Source organism: Cydia splendana, chromosome 5 (genome assembly GCF_910591565.1).
Source record: "Cydia splendana chromosome 5, ilCydSple1.2, whole genome shotgun sequence".
Taxonomy (NCBI): Eukaryota; Metazoa; Arthropoda; class Insecta; order Lepidoptera; family Tortricidae; genus Cydia; species Cydia splendana.
The window spans coordinates 10235280-10260189 of NC_085964.1; the positions used below are offsets into that span (position 1 = coordinate 10235280).

General features: G+C 36.5%; 3 protein-coding genes across 4 annotated transcripts; 1 reads left to right on the forward strand and 2 right to left on the reverse strand.

Moving 5' to 3' along the window:
• Positions 1–2664: 2664 nt before the first annotated feature.
• LOC134790621 (BTB/POZ domain-containing protein 6-A) lies at positions 2665–5048 on the reverse strand. Of its 2 annotated transcripts, none has more exons than XM_063761478.1 (2): positions 4934–5048; positions 2665–4200 (listed from the first exon to the last, which is right to left on the reverse strand). In XM_063761478.1, exon 2 carries the CDS (start codon positions 4198–4200, stop codon positions 2863–2865), a length of 1338 nt encoding a protein of 445 aa, XP_063617548.1. In that variant the 5' UTR covers positions 4934–5048; the 3' UTR covers positions 2665–2862. The 2 variants fall into 2 exon arrangements, with proteins under 2 accessions (XP_063617548.1, XP_063617549.1); XM_063761479.1 differs by lacking the exon at positions 4934–5048 and adding an exon at positions 4675–4902.
• A 2317-nt stretch (positions 5049–7365) lies between these two features.
• LOC134790622 (uncharacterized) lies at positions 7366–17768 on the forward strand. Its single transcript, XM_063761480.1, has 12 exons — positions 7366–7572; positions 8157–8209; positions 8529–8667; positions 9377–9478; positions 10717–10882; positions 11343–11482; positions 11676–11745; positions 11835–14414; positions 14694–15227; positions 15851–16030; positions 16138–16389; positions 17222–17768. The coding sequence occupies exons 1-12, from the start codon at positions 7498–7500 to the stop codon at positions 17422–17424; spliced, it is 4494 nt and encodes a 1497-aa protein (XP_063617550.1). The 5' UTR covers positions 7366–7497; the 3' UTR covers positions 17425–17768.
• Positions 17769–18669: 901 nt separating this feature from the next.
• LOC134790623 (vacuolar protein sorting-associated protein 52 homolog) lies at positions 18670–24531 on the reverse strand. Its single transcript, XM_063761481.1, has 7 exons — positions 24082–24531; positions 23555–23700; positions 22698–23265; positions 22219–22374; positions 21559–21677; positions 20917–21040; positions 18670–19384 (listed from the first exon to the last, which is right to left on the reverse strand). The coding sequence occupies exons 1-7, from the start codon at positions 24331–24333 to the stop codon at positions 18755–18757; spliced, it is 1995 nt and encodes a 664-aa protein (XP_063617551.1). The 5' UTR covers positions 24334–24531; the 3' UTR covers positions 18670–18754.
• Positions 24532–24910: the final 379 nt, after the last annotated feature.

Genomic DNA, 24910 nt, shown 5'->3' on the forward strand with positions numbered 1-24910 from the left:
AACATTGTATAACTTGTCTCAGGGTCACGTAACATTTCAGATATTACACTGGCTTATGTTGGTTATACTGGTTCGTCTGAAGATAGAAATTAGATTCGTAATTTCGCACTTTTCTTGTTACATCTCTTTCTTTAATGTCTATATAGAAACTTAGAGCGTACTTGCGCAAACAAATAGTAGATAAATTCCTTTTTCATATTACTATACTAGCTGAGGTACCCGGCTTCGCTCAGGGAGCGACATGAGAATTGTTAGTTGTAATAAAAGGATAAACTTTAAAATATATTTAGATACTTTTTTTCTAACTAATCAATATATACCTATACCTACTTCTATGTACATTTTTTTTATTTCCAACTCGAGATCAATCTACGTATAGTTGACCGTGAGAAAAGCATGGGGAATAGGGATAACTGGAAGTGTTTGTCGCAAATCTCCTGAGAGTATGAAGGCTTCGAATAGTCCAAGATGTTCTAGAATATTCCATAACATTTGAGTGTGTTCTGGAACACTCCACAATGATCTGGGATCCTGGATTCTAGGCTATTTACAAATAATTGATAACATTCCAGAATATTCCGGAATGTTCTCGAACATTCGAACCTCACAACTGTCTTGCTTTAAATATATACCCCTACCAATAGGTAGCTTCAACCCTATAAAAACGCTTCGAATGGTCCAGAATATTCCACATTTGAAAGTGTTCCGGAATGTTCTACAATGTGCTCGAATATTCGCCAACATTCCAGAATGATCTGATATGCTGTGGAATGCTCTCGAATACTCTAAAATGGTCTGGATTGTTCCAGAAAGGTCTAGCCGCCGAGACGGCTTCGAATGTTCTAGAATATTCCACAACATTCGAAAGTGTTCTGGAATGTTCACAATGATCTAGAATGTTCTCGAATATTCGCCAACATTCCAGAATGTTCTGAAATGCTGTGGAAATCATCTCGAATACTCTCGAATGGTCTGGCTGTTCTAGAAATGTCTAGCCTCCGAGACGGCTTCGAATGTTCTAGAATATTCAACAGCATTCGAAAGTATTCTGGAATGTTCACAATGATCTAGAATGTTCTCGAATATTCGCCAACATTCCAGAATGTTCTGATATGCTGTGGAATGCTCTTGAATACTCTCAAATGGTCTGGACTATTCCAGAAATGTCTAGCATCCGAGACGGCTTCGAATGTTCTAGAAAATTCCACAACATTCGAAAATGTTCTGGAATGTTCACAATGATGTTCTCGAATATTCGCCAACAATCCAGAATGTTCTGATATGCTGTGGAATGCTCTCGAATACTCTCAAATGGTCTAGACTGTTCCAGAAAAGTCTAGCCGCTGAGACGGCTTCGACCTAGAATGTTCTCGAATATTCGACAACATTCCAGAATGTCCTGATATGCTGTGGATTGCTCTCGAATACTCTCGAATGTTCTTGACTTTTCTACAATATCTAGCCTCTGAGACCCGAGACACCTCACCAGGTACAAATTTTTGTAGGTATATATTTTACGATCTATTCTGAACTTTATTTTATTAAGTTAAGGTTCAAAATTCAAAAACAAAAACAACTGCTCCTGGGTTTCAGAGGGCAAAACTTTCAGCCCTTATATCTTCAAAAGCACACCCTTCAGGTAAAAACGGAAAACTTCTTCATGGACGGCAGATAGAGGGCTACCACCCTATATAGCTTCCTTGATCGTATCGGAACTCATTTCTGAGTTTTAGCGGCACGCACATTGTACACTTTCTTTTATTATATATATTGATTAGCTGAATACAGTCAGAAAAGCTATTATATTGGCATCCCTGCATACACGCATGTATGCAGGAGTGCTTAAGCAAATAGTTTTGTTGACAGTCCAAGTCGTATAATTGTAATTGTAGTACAGTCAGCATCGATAGTAAAAGATGTTAAACACCCTGTATAGGATAGTAGGTACTTAAAAATAAAGCTCAATGTGCCAATAATCTGAGAGGTGCCAAAAACAAGTAATTTTATCTTAATATACCTACATGTACCTGAGTACTAAGATTTCATTGTTATAAATGTACAATTTTGCATAAATGTAAGTACAGAATGTGCTGGTAGTCTGGTGTCACGGGGACTTTATAGATGGCGCTATTGTTCGGTAAGGTAGTTTCAAGCACATCATTATTACTTAAATTAATAGGACAGTAGTTTACGACATAAATACGCCTTTATGAACTGACGGCCTAGGGGCTATTCATAAATTACGTCATTTCAAATTAGGGGGGGGGTGTCTGGACATCGGATGATGGTAGCATGACGTAGGAGCAAACGGGGTCATTCGAAGCATGATTTTTGGATGATTTTGGATATGACGTAATTTATGGACAGCCCCCTACCGCCATCATCGAAAAATTGAAAAACGTCATCTGCCTCTCTATCGCTCTTGCACATTCCAGCGATAGAGAAGCAGATAATGAAATTTCGGTTTTCGCGGTAGGGCCTCTGTTGACCGACTTTTTAACGTCAGAAGACTGGAGAATAAAGTGTTCATCATTCCCGTAATATACCAACATACAAGACACATTACACACTAAAAACTAAAACCACCCCCAAGAATAATACACAGAAAAAACACATCGATTTTTTAGTTTATCACGAACATGCAAACAGGTGGCCAAATAACACAATCTACAATTACAATAGGTAGGTATAACGACTATGTAAATAAATTAGTGTAGGTTAGTAAGTATGATTCAGATTCAAGTTATAAATAGAGATTACTGTAATTATCATTAATTTATTTGTACAACGAAATTAAGCTGTTGAAAAATTAATACTGAGATATACAATCACAATACAAGCTTCTGTGTTAATAAATATAAATTACAAACAATACTTTAACCCTCCAAGGAAACTTCCACTGACTCTGGCACTGGAAGGCATGTCATCAAACTCAAAACTAACTCTATGATCACTAAAAACTCGATCACGGTATTCAACAACATACGTAATTGCGTCGAATGTTTGCGACCACTGGAAAATAATTTTATACCATTTATCTTTTTTAATAAAGTATGGCTCAGACAACTCTATTTCAACTGAAGAGTCATAGTCAACCGTGTTCATAAAGTTAGTTAATTTAGTAATACTTTTATCTGATTCACATTCTACAGTAACAAAGAACTGTTCAGAGTAAGAATTGCCTATGTTATTCCGGAAGTTTAGTACTGGGGCCATTCTCGTAGGTATACATAGAGAGTTGATGAAGACTGACTTGTTGACTTTAACCCTGCTATTAATGACACTGTTATTAGAATCTATGACAATGGGAGCAGCTGACCGCAGCGGCCGGCGGTGGCAGAGGTCCCACTGCAGCTTTATTGGGCTGCGGGGTATTGACCATATGCTGCTAACATTCAACAAATGTTCATCATCACTTTTAATCTTCTTAATAATGGCGCCTAGGTCTTTGGATTCGTCTGGTAGTAGAATGTTGTCCTTACTTTCAATAATTTCCTCAAATTCACTAACTGTAAGAGCAGAAAATCTGAGTAACTTTAAGAAGTCATTTTCAATCAAAATCTTATGTCTAGTTTTCAGATCCTCAGGTAAATTATTCTGTTTGCAGTAATGTAGTGTCCATTGAAAAACATGTATAATCAGTGACTTTTCTGATATATTCATTTGATCACTTTCTAAAATAGTTTTCATACATGAACATGAGATCATGTTTTTATGCTCTTGCAATAGGTAATTGGCATGTTCACAAAATAGGTTTAGGGCAAATGAGACCAGCTGTTGGTCTTGCATATAATCAGGATAATTCAGGACTCTGATAACATTGTCAGTACTGATATTAGCTAGTATGTAGGCTATACATAGATCTGACAAGTGTTCCAATAAATATTTCCTGGAGGCATACAGCAGTTCAAAGGCTTGTTCAATAGAAGGTATTTCAACTTTATCTGTATAAACATAATTCAGGAGAAGTTGGAAAATATCTGGTTCAATATCAGTAATGGCTATTTCTTCATTAGTGGAAAGGGGACCATAGAACATTGCTTCAAACACAGGACTACTGATGCCTAAAATCAATTTATGTGCTTTGAAGTGCCTTTCTGCCACGGTGAATTTGCAGTCACTCCATTCATATGAGAGAAGCAACTTCTCCACTCTATCATACAGGCTACTATGTCTGAATGCATTACTTTGATACACCATCTGAAACAAGACAAACTTCATTGTGAGCCAATAGCTGGGTGGAGTATTATTCACAACAGGCATAAAGCAACAATCCAAATTTATCAGGGTATAATGTAGTTTAGCAGAAAACTTAAAGCATAATATGAAGTTATAAAGCGCTAAAATTAACTAAGGAAAAAATGGTACTTAATGAAACCAGTGAGGTTGGAAGACCAGATGCACCCGGTTGTATAGAGATGAGAGCATTCCTCTACGTTCAATTACATATCTACATTTAAAAATAGAAAAATACTTCCTTCACAAAGTGTTATACCTAATTTACGAAATACCTACTCAATAAACTTCATTATTTTGATTTAGTAGGTTTTTTTAGTAAATATTAGTTTTGGAGATTGTGGTTCCAATTAAATTTCTAGCAAGTGTAAAGTAGTGCACAGAAACAAAAAATATAATTATCTACATGAACAATAAGAATAAACAGGTTATACGGACCCTTTATGTGTTGATGAACTCGGCCTAGTTAACCTTGAACTTGATACACAATGACGTCAATGATCTCAATACTTCTACGATGTTAAACCACTGAGTAAACTAAACTAAACTTCTCTTATTCTAATTTTACACGCGTTATTATAACTGAACACAATATTTACTGAATTTATTTCAAATTAGAATAACCTTGGAATTCCAATTATCGGTAAAATCGATTTCACGACAAGTCTGTAGACTTAATAAAAAAAAACTAGCTCACAATACACGAGTTCCACTCGCTTGTTTTGTTTGCGCCAACTACCGACCGAGCCTTCCTTCGTGTTCCTCCCTCAGGCAGCAGCAGGCGGCATCAAATCAAATGCGGTTCGATGACATTGACATTGACAGCACTGGAGTGAGGCCATACAAGAAAATAAAATACAAGGGCTCCATAGACTTTACAACAAATCGCCTGTGATTTTCAGTGCAACGCGACGATGGGCGCCAAAGAATATAATACCACCTAGTGAGTATTATATTCTTTGTATAATACCAAAGAATATAATACTCACTAGGAGAAGAACGGTAACTCCATACAAAAAAATGTCCCCAACCGTTTATACGTTTATACTAGTGGCGCCGTCTTTGTGTACCAATGGAACTAAAGTTGACAACCGGTTTAGCCTGGCGGGTATTGGTAGGTAGTAATTCTGTTGATAAACATATTTGTTATCTTCATATCACGAAATATATGCAAGATGCAAATATTACCCCTTGTTTGTGGTATTATCAATTGATTTAAATAAAAGGCATGTTTATGTTTATAACATTATATATATTATTTATTAAAAAATGTTTTACATATAAAAATATACACTGAAAACTGGCAACTGGCAACTTAATAAAAAAATAGACATTAATAAAGCGCATTCACAAAGTTTTCAGTACCTTTTATACAAATAACATTAGGCATGCCTACCTATTACACTTTACACACAGATACACTACACTTTACATACGGCATTTTACACAGATTTCCAACTTGTATTCATACATTTCTTCACGGTTAATTAATACGCTTTCCAGATGCGTTATGACTCGGTTCCTTCTGGACCCACTAAAGTTGTAAATTTCACTCTGGCTGCTTCAACAGCCGTTGCTCCGCATTTAGCACATTTTCTATGTGCATTGCTGTAATCCATGTAGGTACAGACTTACAGTCTTAAGTGGTACGTAGCGGTACACGTTGTATGTATTATTTAAAGAGTTAATAAATAAAATTTTCGTTATGAACTTTAACCACAGCAGTTGGGCAGAGTCATTGACAAATATATTTTTTATTATGGTGGGTAGACGTACCTACCCTCCATATATTTTATGAACATTGATAAAGACAGTTGGAAACAAATATTCATTATAAAACTTAATCGCATGTAATTAAGTTTTAAGCGTTTTAAGTCACGTTTTATGATTAATATTGTATAAAATTCGTGATAATTTAAATCAGAGTTGGGAGCAATGTTGCTGTAGAAAAATGTTTTTATTTTTATTACTCGCAACTTTTTCCCGTAGGCCAACGCACACATAGAAGATTAAGGCGCACACATGCGCAATTATTTGGGGACATAACTTTCTTAGGAAGTGAACAGGCCTTGTATAATACTCACTAGATGGGCGCTATAGTCCTAACAGACGGCCGTACCGCACCACGACTTTGGTCTAGTTTGCTTATTTCTTTCTCGCTTTCACTCATAGCTGCGTCCTTAACGGAACTACGTCGAACCACCATCCACTAGATCGAACAAAGGTTTTACTGCGCAAATCCGAAATCTAAATTTTATTTTTCTCAAAAAATCATTTATTTATATACAATATATATACAGTGGTACTACTAAACGAAATTAATAACGGCTTATTATTAACCGGGCAACTAAAATATTAAACAGGAACTTTCACTGGGCATATAATAATATAATTTGGCTGTGCATTAATATTTTAGCACCAATAAATTTATATTATCCTCAAATTTAAGCATCATATTATTAAAAAACTAGCAGCAAAATCAAGCCATCCAAAAAAATTATAGGTTGGCGTCTAAAATAATAAGTTGGCAACTAATATTGTAAAGCGATCATAAAGTTTGGTTGTTTATATATTTTGTACATAAACAGAATAGCTAAGATACCTAAGCTTTATATACATAAGCTTTAAATACTCCATTTTTAAATAATTTAAATTTAAACATATGCATAGAGTCAGACCGTTAAAAGTCTGCAGCGATTTTGATAGCCCACGCAGTGCAAGTGTCATTTTAAACGTCAAACTTCTATGAAATTATGACGTATAAATAACACTTACACTACACCACCAATTTATTTACGTATAATACCCAGCTATACTTATACTATTATCTTGACGTTTAAAATAACACGTGCACTGCGTGGGCTATCAAATCCGCTGCAGACTTTCATGGACTGACTCTACCTCCCTATGGCTCAAATACGCAAGAGTGAAAGAGAAGCTAAACCAAACTTGAGATCTAGTGGAAGGGAAGGTGGTTTGCTACACGTCCATTAAGAACCCAGCTATTTGTGAAAGCGAGAAAGAGATTAGCTGGTTGGATCAATCAATCAATAGGACCAAACTCGCGGTCCGGTACCTGCGTCTGCTAGCACTATTGTCTGTGGTGCAATCAATAACTTAAAATAAAAACTAAAACTATCTAGTCTATGATCCATGTCCGCGGTCCGCGATGTTTGCCGGTTGTCGTGTGCTAATAATGTGAAAAACTGAAATGATGGCTTGTAAATAGTTGAATAGTGATTCGAAACAGTTGATTATATCATGGCCTCTTCAATGGATGAGTGTGTGCTAGATTTTGATATTGAACTTCTCCATCAATCAAGTAAATATGAACTGGTAAGTTAGGTTATGATCAAAATATTGTCCAACGCCAATCCATGAAATAATAATGCATTTTAAATTAATATCTTATACTTGGTATGTTTAGGAATAGGTCAAATCATAACAGTGTATTATATTACTAGTTGGCGGACTTGGCGGCAAACATTGTATTACTTCTGTTCAGTAATGCCCATTAATTCATATAATATGCATTTGGAATATTCATTTGATTTGAGTTAGCATGCTTGATAAAATCGGACATAAATCAGTATAGGACTTTGTTGCTCTGAAACATTTCGTATATTTCAGAATTTTCTGGCCTGATGTAAAACACAGACCACTAATTAAATAACATTAGAACTACATAGTTAACCAAAGCAAATCAATATATGCAAAGCAAACCAAATCTGATATGTGCATGATATAAATGAAATAATAAATTAATATCTTGAACATGTAATAGCCGTTTACCATGTAAAAGACCAATATTTCAATTCAATTCTGGTAAACACTACAATGATACACATACACATATCATTGTGTCATTGTCTGTGTGTTTACGAATAAAAACATTCTATTCAATGTTCTTTTTTTTTCAGGAAAAGGCGTTACATACAGTACGGGTCCTGAAAACCAAAATAACCCGGACGAGGTCAGCATTATTTATTTTGTTTGTTGAATCGACTTTTTCATGTTACTCATTGCCATGGTTATGTTCTTTGGGGTCACTTTTTAAACCCTAGTTTTATGGTTATAAAAATAACTAATTATAAATTTTTATGGTAATTATAAGCATATTACATAGTATACCATTTCTTCTAAGAAACTTTGATACTACTGTTGCCTGGCTGGCGGGGATGCACTAAAGTGTATTATTCTGGAAGACTTTTTCGAAGATATGTAGTATGTCCAGCCGTGCATGTACATTAAAAAAAAAATTGTTTAATTTAATCTGTATTTGTCCTTTTCAGTGATGTCCTTAAAAAGTATTATGCAAAAGTAGCAGAATGCAAACAACTAGAAGACCTCGCCCTTGCGGCAAAGGAGGACTATCAGCATGCTTGTATGGAAAACCTGACATTTAGAGAGCAGAGTGCCGGATTGGAAGAGGTAATAAATTAAACTACTATCAGAACTTGCTTGCTTTTACTGAACCCTTATGAATGTCTATGTATTCACACAGAGTGAGGAGATTGCTGCACGAAGCAGTTCGGTCTATGGAGACATGCTTTGCCTGAGGCATGGTGTCCATGAGTGTGTTTGTTTCGCTTGAGGCATGGCTACACAGACAGATCTGCTTTGTGCGGCAATTTCCTCGACAGGTGACTTGTGTTGACCAAAGTGTTATAATCTTACATGAAATTTTAATAAAACTCCTGTAAACTCAAAAGGTAACTAGCTGTCTTTTGTTACTGTGGCCACAACAATGTAGCTAGAAATCACAAGTGCCACAACAATGCAGCTAGAAATCACCCTTATGTGCATTAAGTTAAATGTAATTATTTAATTTTATCCTTACTAATATTATAAATGCAAAACTAACTGTCTGTCTGTTAACTCGTCACACTTAAACCTTCAATTTAGATTAAATTTGGTATGGAGATAGTTTGAGATGCACCAGACAACATGGATAGTTTTTATCAGTCATCATCATCATCATCAATCCATGCAGACGATATTGTGGGGGAACCTAGTATAACATAAGCATCAAAATCAATCCAGTAATTTCCTTTGTGTTTTCAGCTCTGACGGCTCTGTAATTAACTTGGATTAATTTATTGTTAAGATTAGGTATAACACATTTTATTTTTATTTACAGGAAATCAAAAGAGTAAATGAAGCACATAAAATATTAGGAGAAAAATATAATACTGTGCTTAACCAATATGAGGGAATGCAATCACATTCAAAACAATTGGAAGTAAGTTTCAAAAGTATCATTTCCAACTGTATAACTTTGCAAAGTTTTCAAAATTAGTTAGCAGTTAGCAACATAATAAATATTTTTTATTATTTATCATGGTAGGCTAGCGGTAAGAGCATGTGACTTTCAATCCGGAGGTCGCGGGTTTAAACCCCGGCTCGTACCAGTGAGCTTATCGGAACTTATGTACGAAATATATCACAGAATGGTTACTAATAGACACACCGAGAAAACAGAAAAAACCGAATACAAGATGGAGAGATGAGCTACGAAATTTCGACAGATACTGGTGGAGAACAGCCCAGAATAGAAAGGAATGGGAAAAACTGGGGGAGGCCTTTTCCGCACACGCGACATGCAAATGAATAAAATAAATTGAAAAACAATAAAAGTTAAAGAAAATAATTTAATAAATAAATGTAATAACAATGAAAGTGTAACAAAAACGCATGAAATAAAGGCTATTACTATTACTATTACTACTATGTACGAAATATCATTTGATATTTACGCTTTTCGGTGAAGGAAAACATCGTGAGGAAACCAGACTAATCCCAATAAGGTCTAGTTTACCCTCTGGTTTGGAAGGTCAGATGGCAGTCGCTTACGTAAAGGCCAGGCCTACGCTAATTCTCGGGATTAGTTGCTAAGCGGACACCAGGCTCCCATGAGTCGTGGCAGAATGTCGGGATAACGCGAGGAAGATGATTTATCATGGAAGGGGTTACCCTCGAGTCCCACAGATGCAATGTCTGAACAATGATAATAAAATTTTTAAAACCTGATAGTTGTTTTTGGATTGCAAATTTAGATCCCTGGGATGGGACTTGAGGGCTAAATGAGCTATATTCAAATATACTACTATGTATTTATAAATACATTTGAGAATATGACTGAAGCTTACCAATTGAAGAAAATTTTAGTTTTCAAAATATAAAAAATAGTTATTTACGATACAAGTGCGGAAAAGAGAAAATTCGAAACTAGTGGCGATAAATTAAAACACGAGCGAAGGGAGTGTTTTAAATCGACACGAGTTGCGAATTACCTATTCGCACGTGTATCGTACAACGTTTTACAGTACATGTGGCCCTTTAAACTTTTGACATACGCACGAAAAGTGCTATTTTACGCACTAGTGCGGGAAAATAGGACCATATGTACTGTAAAAATGTTTACTGCAAGCACGACACACCTGTAATTTAGTTATTATTATATTACCTATTATTTTTTAGCTTCTTGTCAAGGAAAATGAAACTGCAATTGAATCCTTTACGATTGAAAATAAACTAGAGAAGTCAACTTCAAAAGAATCAGAGAAAAAATGTGCAGCTCTTCAAAGAGAATTAGATTATCTGAAAAGAAATATCTGCCGTGTCAAACACGTGGTCCTCGGAAAGAGTAAGTTTAAAATAGTTTTCTGTGTATTTTTTTCATTCCTTACCTTTCTATAGTTTTACAAAATACTTGACATATATTCCAACATTTCTATAAGTATGTAGTAAAGAAAGTAGTGTTGCACATTGTTGTGCAATAGGTACATTAGGTGCTTCTATAGTCTTCTTCTTTTTAGGGTTCCGTACCCAAAGGGTAAAACGGGACCCTATTACTAAGACTCCGCTGTCCATCCGTCCGTCCGTCCGTCTGTCACCAGGCTGTATCTCATGAACCGTCATCAGTTGAAATTTTCACAGATGATGTATTTCTGTTGCCGCTATAACAACAAATACTAAAAAGTACGGAACCCTCGGTGGGCGAGTCCGAATCGCACTTGTCCGGTTTTTTAGTAAAGCTTCTATAGTACATCATTTAATTGCGTGTGTCTTAAATATTAAATATGTAAATATTTATTCGTTTACAGAAAAAGTTACAAAGAAAATTAAATTATTTTTGAATAAATATGGAAATACAGATGGCGGAAACGAAAATGATAGGGAGAATAGTTCTGATGAGGATACTTTTGAAGATTGCCTTTCACCTTTGGGTGCAGAGCTTGATAATGTAAGTAATTATTTTTTTTGCTCAATACTTAAAAAGACACACCTATCTGCTATATTATATTGTAAACTGTTTGGTTTATTGAATCATTTATTTTTATTTGTTTCATTATTACCCTAAAGCCTTTTGGGGTTCCGTTTGAACAGGTTGTAAACAGGATCCTACTAAATGTCTTAACTTACATGTGAATTTTCAGGTTCTGGGATCACCAGCCGGAAACAAAGATAAAACTGCACTCAAACTTCAAAGCAACAATATCAATGAAGGTAAACATTTTACAAATGAATATATGTATATTATACTTCTTTTGATTACTCAAACAGCTCAAAATTATTATTTTTTTTACTCATTTCAGAAAATACAAATATTGAAGATGATTCTGAAAGCAGTACCGGAGTTGTCAGTTCAGATACTGGCCGGGGCTCGTCGTTAGCGTGTAGCTTAGCCGGCTCAATACTGAGTCCAGAGTATTTCATTCACCATAGCCCTTCAAGTGGGGAAATCGTAGCTAGTAAAAATAAAATGGTTATCAGTATTGCCACAAGCCCTATTTTGACACGAGAGGTCAATAGTATCGCTACGAGTCCAATAATTTTTAAAGATATCCTCTCTAAAGAAATGGAAAGTGAAGATTCTGAACTATCAAACAAAGAAAGTTTGCACAATAAAACAAAATCCCACCGCAGCCCACCCGTTATGATTGACAGAGTAGTTAGTCCCATATGTGTAACTCAGTACGCCGATATGTCAACAAGCACAGACAAAAATACAATTTGCGTGACCGGTATTAGTCCACTCAAGCGAAGTCGGAGAATAACTGACCGTAATTCTACCAGCGATCCCAACACTCGGGAGAAAGTGCACCTGGATATAAACAACATCAACGATTTCGACGACGAGAGTAGCGACGGAGAAATTCAGATGATATTCGATAAAATGCGGTTCGATCAAAACTTAATAACGCCCCTTCCCACCACACCGGCTAAATCACGCACAGAAGTAGCATCAAATATCGACACACAAACAGTCCTACACACGGCCGGAGTGTGCCCGGACGCGGTCAAAATTAAGGAGGACAACGCCGCCCTGAAGAACACAGTAGACAAACTGGCCCAGCAAGTGACGAGCATGAACGATACATTTATTAAATGTTTCCTGTCGATCCTCAACGCGAACACTACGAATACCGAAGCGCAAAAAATGTTACGAGACAAATGTTTGCCGGAAGAAAGCGGAATAAATCTGTGTCAAAATCTCGAACCTAAAGCGCCTATCGTCGAAAACAAGGAGACGACAGATAAATCTGACGTCATCAAAAGGAAGGCCGGGTTCAAGGGTAGAATATCAAAAATGAAAGAACTGTTCGACGACTCGTCGCCTCCTCGCCCTTGTGATGTTATTGCACCGGAACCACCGCTGACGTTGTCCCGCTCGCCGTCGCCGTCGCCGTCGCCCGCGCCTACATCCGCGCCCGCACCCGCACCCCCGCCCAGCCCGCCGCCCCCGCCACCTCGCTCCCCGTCCTTGTCCCCGGCACCTGCGGACGCCGATGGAAACGCCTCAAACATCAGTGATCAGCAAAATGTTAGCTTCAAATCCAAGGAGAACTTGCAATTTGAAGATCCGCTGTCGAACGAGGGATCCTTATCGGGTGAGGCGCCGTCGGACCGGGAGATGTATGACCATGAGATTGTTGTCGAGTTGGCCCCGGATTCGAATGAGAGCGACAGAAGTAGCCTCCTTGCGATTCTAATGGAGCAGCAGCGATCTCCTCCCGAAGAGAGACCTATCAAAAGAACGCCGAAGAAGAGGTTGACAAAATTAGAAAAACTCCGAAAGAACATGGCGCCTAGGAGCAAGATAACGAGGGAACTGTTGCCGGAAAGAAAAACTAGACAAAAGTTACGTATCCAGCCGAAGCGCTTGACGGCGAATAAACAGAGGATTCTGGACGACACCGTTTCCCCCGATAATGATAAGGCCGCTTATGAAAAAGCTTGTAAAGTAATGGCCGAATTGAAATCTAAAGAAAAAGTGGTAAAGAAGAAGTCTCCTGTTTCCGCTCCAAAAAAGAATACTCCTAAATCTATACAGATTGAAAAGTTACCGTCCACGGTTATTGAAAATACCGTGGAAATTCATAGGCACGAACAAAGTCATACCCATGAAAAGCTGTTACCGGTATCTCCAAATAAATTACCTGAAGAGGATTGTTCTATCAAAACTCGTATGAACCCAGATCGTACTAAACAAGGTAATAAAAATAAACACTCTTCGATAACTCCATCAAAACCTATTGAGACTTTAAAATGCGTTGCTGCAGGAAAGGATGCATCCCTACCAGGACTTCGAACACGCAAGCAAAGTAAAAGCGAGAGTGAACAAAACTGCATTTCAGAAGTGATACATTTTAATACAAATCACTTGAAATCTCCAGCTCTTAAAAAATACTGCAGAAATGTAGTTCCTAATAAAAGTGAAACTAATAATAATAATACACAAATTCAAAGCTTTGTTAAACATGATAACCTCATATTGGAGGATGAGAACGCGAATACTGAGGCAGTGCAACCCGACAGCCGAAAACGGCTTAAGCGCCCGGCGTCTGATAGACCAGATATTGTTCCGAAAAGAATCTTACGAAGTTCATCAATTCAATGCGAGAACGAGAATGAAGATATGACTCCTGAAAATGTACCTGACCAGAAAATACAAACTAAAATACAAAGTGAACTTGCTAAAGAGATTATTAGTTATGATGATCTGGACCTATTTAACACCAGTGACATTGAGAAATCGGCTAAACCTGATCAACCAATGCCACTTGTTAGTGGTGCTTCAGCAAAACAGTCAGAAAATGAAAAGCCTGGTATTTTATGCACTTTCATAGACAAATATGGCAGGAAAAACATGAAACATGCTCCCAAACTTCCAGGTAAGTTAAAATGCTAGGTTATTGCTGGAATATGACTAGTGATCGGCGTTTTGGTAACTCGGGGTGAATGACCTCAATTATATAATGTATTTAATGTCGTATACTTTATTAGTATATTTTCGGGTTTAAAGGCGTTCTAAATGCATATTACTATTTCAGCTTGATACACCGCAGTGTTGCATCCAAAACTCCCATCACTGATTCTGCCAAATCTTTTCAATATAAGTGTATATATTTTTAATTGATGTGCCTAACTAACATTTCTTGTTTTATTCTTAGATAACGCTATCAGTGCAATTTGTAAACAATTAGAAGACGGCGTTGCGCACATACAGAAGCTCCCTCCTCAAGATACAAAACAGGCAATGGACAAATTGGTCAAGGACTTGAAGACCAAACCGGCAGATCATTTTATATCTGGGCTTATAAACTTCTTGAAGGAGCCTACAAGAAAAATTGAGTCGTATCATAAAATTAACATGCCACCCGCACCACCTATGACCAAAGTTGAGCAAATACTCATATATGTTGTGGCACAACTTAAACTTAACTGGGCCAATTTGAATGTAGTGGAAAGCATACTAAGCTTTATTGAATACACGTTATTCATGTTGAATCGGACACCAGAATTTGACGTTATAGAAACTTTGTCACATTTTTATGCTGTATTATGTAGATATAATAAGGATAGAAACCGCCTGAGGCTATTTGTAATGGACGCCATGTATTGTCTTCAGTACAAAGCTGTGCCGCTTATAAAACAGTGCATGGATGTGTGGATGCACATTTTACCGTTGGCGCATTTGGGACTGGGTATGATTATTTTTACTTAATCCATACTAATATTATAAAGGCGATAAGTGTGTCTGTCTGTCTAGACTCAGGTAACAGACGTTACCTCTTCACGCTTAAGCTGCTGAACCGATTTAGTTGAAATTTGGTATAGAGATAGTTTGAGTCCCGGGGAAGGACTTAGGATAGTTTTTATGTCGGAAATCATCCCTGAAGAGAGTGCAAAGGGAGGAGGAATTGAAAGAGTTAATGAATTGCCTAATAATTGAAGTAAGCAATGCGCGAATTGGATGATTGTTATTAGCATTATCCAGGCGCTATATCCTACTTAAGTTGCTGTCACTAATTCCACGCAGACGAAGTCGCGGGCAAAAGCTAGTAATGTCAATATGTAATTATATTGTGTCATGATAAATTTATTTACATGATAACAGTCCTATTGCCTTGCACCTTCAAAAAAGATGTTACAAAAAGGTTGTCCATTGGATTTGACTTTGCACGCCCCACGTTGGGCGCCATTGTTAACATGGCTGTTCCCATTTTAGGCAAGCCGGAGCTTTTCATCTCATTTATTTTTTACCCCCTTTCAAAACAGTCGTGTTACATTATCATATTACTTACTGTACTTATTTGTCTTTTTGCAGCTAAAAATCCTCTGGTCCAATGTCTTGTCTACCTACTGCACTTTTACAAATGCGAAGATAAATTCAATAGAGTGCAAGAAATTAGAAATATACTCCATAGGAAGTATTTCTACGAAGTCTCAGAGTGGAATGAACCTGGCATTCTTGAGATGATCCGAAACTCTATTCTGGAATTGAGAGGTATTATTATACTACTGACTTTATAACAAAATTAAGGACAATATCTGGTATCAACTAATCTTGTAATAAAAGAGAAATAATCATTAACTTTCACTTTTTTTTTTCAGACATTTCAGGTGAGAAGAAAATGATAAGAATGTCTCTCATAATAATTGGGAAGAGGAATGGCGCACAATGGTGTCAAAAGCACATAATTAAAAACATGCTGCTGCCGATTATAGAACAAGCCAGTGTCCCTGAGAGAATCAAACAGTTCTGCGTGGCTTTGCTGGGACCATTGCTAAAACCGTTCCCTATGGAAATGAAAGTTAATTGTGAGATTGTCATGAACCAGCTGTTTGACATTCTGGAACGTAATCGTAAGTATTCATTATTAATTTAACAATAAAAGCACCGGAAAATATATGGTAATGTGAGAGATTTGCAAAGACTAAAATTGGAATGACGTAGTGTGGAAGTGTGACATTTTTTTTGTAAATTATGGCGCTTACTATGGCCCTTCGACAAAATCGATACAAAGTTAGCTTTGTCCGACTACATAATATGAATTCTCCTTCGATTTCGTAGGTTTATCCGTTTAGTAATCCCTTATACTTACCTACCACTTCTTCTGATCGAAAAATAGTAACTACCCAGTAATTTTGAATTTTATTTAGATACTCTTTTTTAAATTGCTATTAGTGATGTACCGACTATTGATTTGGCCGACTGATCGGCGCTCGGATGGCCGATTAGTCGGCTAGTCGGCCAGATCATTAGTTTGGTCTAAGTACGGTTCAGATGCACTAATAAACTATCGTTTTACCTCTTTCGTCGCGCTATTAATCATATAAATAGTAACGCAAAACTATTATATAAATAAAAAAATCCTAAGGCTATGTATGTATTTCATATGACGACCGTACAATCGGACAAGCGACCACACGGTCAAATAGGTGAAAAGCTTATGAAAATATGTGCTGTTTATTTATTTTTGTCCTGTTTTTCTATCACTTATAAAATGCCGACTAATCGGCCATTTTTGCCGACTAATCGCCGACTACAAATGAGGCCGAATAGTCGGCTTTCCCGACTAGTCGGTACATCCCTAATTGCTATCCATCCCGCATCCGTATCGCAGTCGTTTCCCTCCATCCAAAATTGTAAATAATATGCTCAAATTATATAAAACGTTTATCTTTTCATCCCCAGCTTCGCCACAAATGGAGGAAGCGGTTTTCACAAGTTTAATATTCATGAGTCGACATAACCTATACCGGGTGATCAGAGCATTGCTTTGCTGGACTCCAGAGAGTATCTCACCGGAATTTGAGGAACTGCTGAGGAATTTTGTTAGAGAAAGGCCAATGAAGACGTGGAAGCAGGTTGTATCCAAAATCTTTATTTACAACTAAACAATTCAACTTGTGGGGATGTGTGGGAACTATCGTGAAAATGATTTTAAGTGTAAGACAATATTTTAATTTCTTATAACTTTGACTCTTTTTATGTAAGTCAAGTTAAGCTAAGCAAATATTAATTGTTAAGGAAGGTTGCCCAAAGTACCTAAGTACGGGAACCTAATTAAGTACCTACGTATATTATGTAAGAAACTAAGCTTAGCTTAAGGAGCTTGAGTCATGTAAATATTATATTTAATTACCCTACATCTGTGATCGATTAAGATTTAATTTCGTCTACTTCATTTTCGAAGTAGGTACCTAAAATTTAATAAATGGTAATAAAAGAATATAAAAGTACCTAAATATTTTTTATTCTATTCCACTATACTTTACATCGACATTTACGATATGATTAATTAATACAATATAACTACTACTACTATTAACGCGTAACTGGGTCAACCCAATTCACTTTTTCTTGTTACGCGTTGCCATAGTTACGTTCTCCTGGGTCACTCGTTAAAACTTTGATTATGGTAAGTATTCAAATTAAACAAATATGCATTTATGTGGTAGTCTTTCTATAATGGGGCAACTAGTTAACTAGTAGGTACGTTAGTCTTAGTAGAACATGGTTCAAAATTAAATGTAACAAACTATGCTACTTTTGTCTCCTGGCTGACGGGACAGAATAACAACAAGAAATAGATGAACCACCTAAATATTCAAATCTGGGTATTTTTCATAACATAATTATGTACAAATACCAAGCCCAGGGTTTGCTGTCTATTTTTTCACCTCCACTTCACCATCAAGCGGGCATCTCAAGGGCTTATACGGGCGCCGTGCCATTATCTTTGGCACGAAACCAACCTCCCCTGCAAGTCCATACTGATCGATGACAGATCGGACTGCAGTCACAGAATAAATAATAGTACAGAAAGGACACTTCCTACAAAACTGAAGTTTGACAGTGATTTGCCCGAAAGTAGGAGTGTTTCCCCACTGCTGCAGTCGCCTCCATTAAAAATTGCCATTCCCAAATATGCAAACTTCTAGAAAGGATGAACATACGTTACTCTATTTATTTGTCGAAGTCCACTCTCGGGGGAAGGAGGTGCGTGAAATGCCCAAAAAGTAAAAAAAAAACTTTGTCGGTTGTGAAAATATTGTATCAATTACTTAAAACACATAGCACATGACTCATGATTCTATCATCACAAGGAAATACCTATTGTTTTTTCTTGAATTTCAATGATCGGAATAAAAGCTTTATAAAATTATAACAGTAATAATAATATCCTTAAGAACAACATGCGATAGTTATGCGCTAAAAGTAAGATTAAAAATTAGTTTTATACTTTTTGATTTCTACCATAATCACGTGAATATTGACCAGTTGCGTTCTGGCATTAGGTGTCAGTAGTTTAACGAATTTATTATAGTACTGTACAAAATTTGTCAAAGCCATTTGCAGTAAACCGGATCCCGTCACTAGGTTAGGGAACGACACAAGCACCTCTCTGTGTATTTCTTCGAGACTTTGCTTCCAGCTGGCGCTAAATGAAGCTACCAGTGATATACTCTTTTTCTCCATAGCCAGTAGTTCGGACTTCTTATCGTTTTCGAGGAGAACCTCTCCTTCTTTCACGAACTGCATCATTCCTCCAAAATGTGGGCTCAGTATCTCTTCCACATACTCGGCGCTTCTGGCCTGCAATTGATCTCTGAAGTTCTCCGCTTCTTTGGTGTTATCTCGTGTTCTTTCCATTAAGATACTCAATATCATGTCATAGTTGTTTATCAAGAAAATTAATTGCTGGATACGTTGAGAGAATTCAGCTGCCATTTTAAGCAAGAAGCAGTTGACTTCGTCTTGTAGATTCAAAAGCAGGTTACTGAGATCCTCCGAGGGGAACTGTTCGCTTAAACTCAACATTGCCGCCGAGAACTCGGCGTATCTACGAGTTATCTGAAATCGATAACGTTTGGTGGTTATTTGTTGGCTATAACAAGGTAAACGACCCTCACGATTGTACTCGAGCACTATTGACCTAGGGGTAAGGTGTGCGGTTTCAAAACTGAATGTTGTGGGTTCGAACTTCAACTATACTCTGTATCTCTAGGTATTTAAATAAAAGTAAAGAAATAATTATTACATTTTCGGGTAGTTATAACATTTATTGGTTAACCAACCAAATACAAAACCGCCTGGATCTGTCACTGAATGACCTGACTTTAACTAGGGTTTCTGCTCGAGAATTCTCGAGGCGAGAAATCTCGAGAAATTTGTCCTAAGTCGAGACGGAAAAAAAAGTCAATGCCTCGAGAACTCGAGAAATAAATCTCTTGTGATAAGTAAAAAGAAAACACGCGTATGTGTCTATAGTGTTATTCTTTAGGTAGTAAAATAAATGTAAACAATGTTTTTTTTGCATTTTCAGGTACTTAAAACGTTTATTAGGTAGTTAACCAACCAAATAAAAAACTGACTTGATCCGTCCCCTCTGTCATGACGTGTCTTTTTATTAAAACATCACGCTTTTAAAATATTAGTAATTCTATTACGTATGAAAGCAAAATGATGTAAATTATCGTATATGATTTGTTATTGTTACATATTTGCGGTGATTTAATTTTCAATAAAAAGACACTTCAAAGTCTTTCTAATGCTAAAAAATGAATTATAGGGCCATGTAATAACAAATATACTAAATTACTATTGATAAATCAATTAAATCATCCCGATATATTCCTATTAGCAAAATATCATAATTTTAGCAGCTTCATTGAATACGTTGACTATTTCGCAGTAAAACTTCTGTTAGTTTGTCACATCGAGTTAAATTTAATGACTTGAATATTCTTGCCTAATAAAATACCACAGGTATTGTGGTTTGATTACATTTTGTTAAATACCTAAAGAAATACACGGCGCGCACGCCTGCACCTATCGTTTTTGTTTGTTGTGCATTTTTGATTTTTAAGTGCAATTTATGGTAACTAACAGTTTACCATGTTTGATTATTGATCTCACCTACGATTCCTATATTACATGGTATTTTTTGAAACTTTCAAAATTTCTCGAGATACTCGAGAAACTCGAGAAATCTTGGTCGAGAATTCCCGTGCCTCGAGAAATTAAAAAGGTCGAGAAACCAGAAACCCTAACTTTAACCTACATTATTTGATCATGTAATGTTTTCATTTACCCTCAACTGGCTTAAGGAGCCATTTGAGGGTAGATTTTTGTTTACTTTTATTTAAATACCTAAAGATACAGACCAATGAGTTTCCTGAAACTCTTATACCCTTTAGCTTTTTAGATGTTTTCGTCAAATACACACTGCCGATTCTTATCGATTCGTTTTTTTTTAATTCTTAAAATTTTGGTCGAATTGCAAAAGTGTCTTACGCTTTTGTAAGTAATCGGTTTTTTCTTATTTAATGTACCCTTAAAATGAGGAACACTAATACATATTCAAAGTGAAATAAATGTCTTACATAATGAGGTCCCAGCTCCTTGTTAGACAGCTTTGCTGGATCACACTCTCGAACGCTCTGGATGTTTAGTTTCAAAACAAAGTCCAATCTTGGCCACAGTATGCTGTGCAGAGAATCCCAGTAACTGAAAGAAGGCAATGTAAAGTCAAGGTATGTATTAATTACACGGACACGGACAAAGTGCCAAAATATGTACACATTACGGAAATGTATGGGAAATAAATAATCCTCAGAACAGTGCGAACTAAGGTGTAGGTATTCAAGTAATTAAGAATATTTCAGTATGCCATTTTTTTCCGAAAATCAGTCTTATGCATTACAGTACGTTTTCAGAATTACCTTAATCAGTTATCAGGTTATCGCACTAATACGGATCCGCACGACGCTCTGGTGTGTAAGTGAGACAGCGCGATGCGAGTGTATAGCGACTTCGCATTCAAATGGGTCTTCACATTGGACGTTGAAAAATGTAATAGAGTTAGAACAAATTATGTTAGCAGCGATTTTGATAGCCCAGACTGTGCAAGTGTTATTTTTCACGTCAAACTTCTATGAAATTATGACGTTTAAATAATACTTGCACAGGTATCAAAATCGCTGCCAACTTAGCTTGGTGTGACTCTAGCAGAAGTTTGCATTTACCTGTCCAGAGCCGCCACAGCTCTCTTGTGGCACATCCACCGGTATCTATTGATGAGCTGGATGCACAAAAACAGTGCCAGGCAGTCATAACATTCTAGGACGTAGTTCTCAACGTTTTTCTGTAAAACATATTTAGAACATGCAATTAACTAATAAACAAATAGTGGTAAAAAGATAAAGCTAAAAAATTGTTTATTCAAGTAGGCATATTACAATGCGCTTATGAACGTCAAATAAAGTTATACCGGCTCCAACCCTACACCTCTGCCTCGAGAAGATTTAAATCCCCCCTCAATTGGAGGAGGGGATCCCAATATGGGACCGGCAACAAACTAAATAAATAAATAGTAGCTATCCTTTAAAGTCTATCGTTTCATTTAGGCATATGACAATGCAGTGCATGTTCTAACCGACATCAACACGCAACGCCCCGGAAGATACTGGCGCATAAGTTATTAATTTTTATAACTGTTGGCAACAAAGTAGGAAATTGTGAAATTATTGATGTACAGAGAGCTGCAAAAGTGCATACCCACTTTATGAAGGAATTCCATTCTTGAATTGTTTATGCTTTTTGCAGCTGTGTGTACAAGTAGTAAAATAAAATAGTGTTCAGTTTATTGATATTAGCTAGTATCCAATTATTGTATTTATTCTTACCACAAGTAAAGACAAGGTTTTTCCTAGTATCCTGTCAAAGAGCTCCTGGGCGTGGCTCCCCTTCACATGGAAGAACTCTGTTGTGAACAGGTACTCTCTGCAGCTGTTGTCCACCAAGGCATATTGGAGACTTCGGAATAATGCTTCATATGAATACTAAAACAGTTAAGTTCAAATAAAGGACAGCAGATACCTACCAAGAATCTCGGGTATGGAATAGTTTCTTGATTTAAATTCGACAGCAACATAGAGTGGCATATACAACCTCAACACTGACCAGACTAGTATTTTAAGTTAAATTAAAATACTACCTATTTTTAAAGTTTAGTTGTTTTATTCATTTCATAAATGAAATAGAAAATCATTGGGATTGAAACAATTTTCTCAGTCATTTTAAAACTAGAAGTAACCATGGTGTGCACATTTTATTACTTATTCTCAAATATTGGCCGATGTAATTTGAGGATGTATTTTTATACCTTTGTCTTCTGTTGCACATGAGGGACTATGATTGGAGCTTCTAATTGCTGAGCTAGTACATCCCCACGGTTGCCAATGGTGAATATAGTGCTTTTGTTTTTCAAGTTTGACTTCTGAAAGAAGCTTCCTTTCACACCGTCTTCTATTCCCATTAGGTCGTCTTTAGTCGGTGCTTCCTCATACTTAAGCTTATCCAGTCTAGATGCATATGATTTAAAATATGAGTAGTATACTTTACTCAAGGTGTCTATGTACTCATTGCATATTTCTTGAGCAACATTTCTTTCATTGGCTAATATAAACTCAAAGAAAAACTTATACTTTAACATAGCATTCTGAGGCATCTGATAATTAGCCATTGGTTTTCGAAATTTATAAATCTGCTCTAATATGTATGTTCTTATTTTGGCCACAGCCTTTATTTTAAGTTTTTCCAGTACATCTTTTACATCATGGCAAGCTTTTGTTTCCTTAAAATCCTCTTCTTTAACAAAATTGAGTTTTTGGCTTAAAATTGCTAACTGGATCATGAATTCCTTATCCAAAACTGGTACATTGTTTATGCCACTGAAAAGGGTAACAAGATCATAACAATGCTTATAGTATAACATTTGTGTAAAGTTGACTCAAAAGCAGCTTGATGTTCTGGGACTTACACGGTTTGTAGCGACTACGCGCTACATTCGGCAAAGTCGTGGCTACGCGCTATGAGCGTAACCCGTAGCACTTAGTGGCAATGAATGTGTTAATAATCTTTTTAATTGATTCATAATTTTTGTTAATGCATAAAAGTACTGACATGTATGGCAATGTAACATTTAAACTGTATAATTTTATGTCTCAGACTTATACTTACAAGATAAGTGTTTCAGAAACGGCCATATCTTCGATGAATGATGATAATGGCCCTTTTAAGACCTGTCTGTTAGACAGTTGGACAGACATGCTGACCGAGCGCTTTTGTAAACTGATGATTTCATTACTAATACTTCCCAAGTCATTCTGTAACCAAAAAACATACATTTTAAATTTATAGTATGTACATAATTAACACTTACAGTGCCAAGTACCCCATTTTCAATACAAATTAACCCACCTAGAGGGTTCTTGGCAGAGAATGTGTAAATTTCTACCATCTATAGGAGTATAAAAGCAATTCCTTTAATTCATAGACTGCTATACCCAAGGCTATCTCATTTTATGTTTTGTGTATGCTTGGCTATCTGGTTAATTAGAGGTGTAACATCTATAGAGTTTGTATAATAAACAGACAAATCATTTGCTGAACTTTATTTCTGGTTGGTAGTTGATAAGGAAATAGTCAAGAGAAAACCTTTATTTTGTGTTAGTGTTAACAAAGTTTAAAGCATTTATGGTACTTACTTGGAACACCATCAGCATACTCTCCATGCGCGCTAGTATACCATCACACTCCTCGATCTGGTTATGTAGGGAACTGATGTTTCCACTTTCTTTTAAGTAATCTGCCACTGAGTTTTTCTCTGCCTCCTTTATGCCTTTGTCAACTTGCAGCGCGTATTCTCTGAGATCTGTGCCATTGTTGAGAACTTCTTGAATCTCAAAGTCTTCTAAGTTCTTATCCAGTACATCCTTCATATGGTTTGTTTCAGACATAGTGAATTTAATTAATGTAGGGCGTGTTATTCTTGTAATACAAACTTTGATTTAAAAGGACATAATAATGTAATGTTGTAGATGTTCTAAGGGTTTTAATTTAGATGTGACTTAATTGTATTGTACTTTATACATCATTATTTAGTAATATAATAAATAACACAACGGTATAAACGTATCGACTCTACGTTAGCTGTAAAATGTCATTTTAGATGTCACTGTCATTAGTGTCACGAATGACATCTTGACATGTACGGTCCGAAATGTACTTCGAGAGTATCGGTTTCGTCTGCAACGATTTTGATAGCATACGCAGTGCAAGTGTTATTTTAAAAGTCAATTTATAACATCGAAATGCCGAGAAGTGTCCCTAGCTAGCCGTGTGTTCCAAGATGGTTCCAAGTATATTATAAATTATATTCTCTCCAAGTTCAATGTAAAAGCCGTAACACACCACCGCACCGCGACCTTGGTGCGCCGCACCCATAAGTGAGAGCGACGAAGAGATATCTCTTTCTTGCTCTTACTTATGGAAAAGCCCCAAAAGTTAGTGTTGAGAGTGCCTTGGGCGTGGATT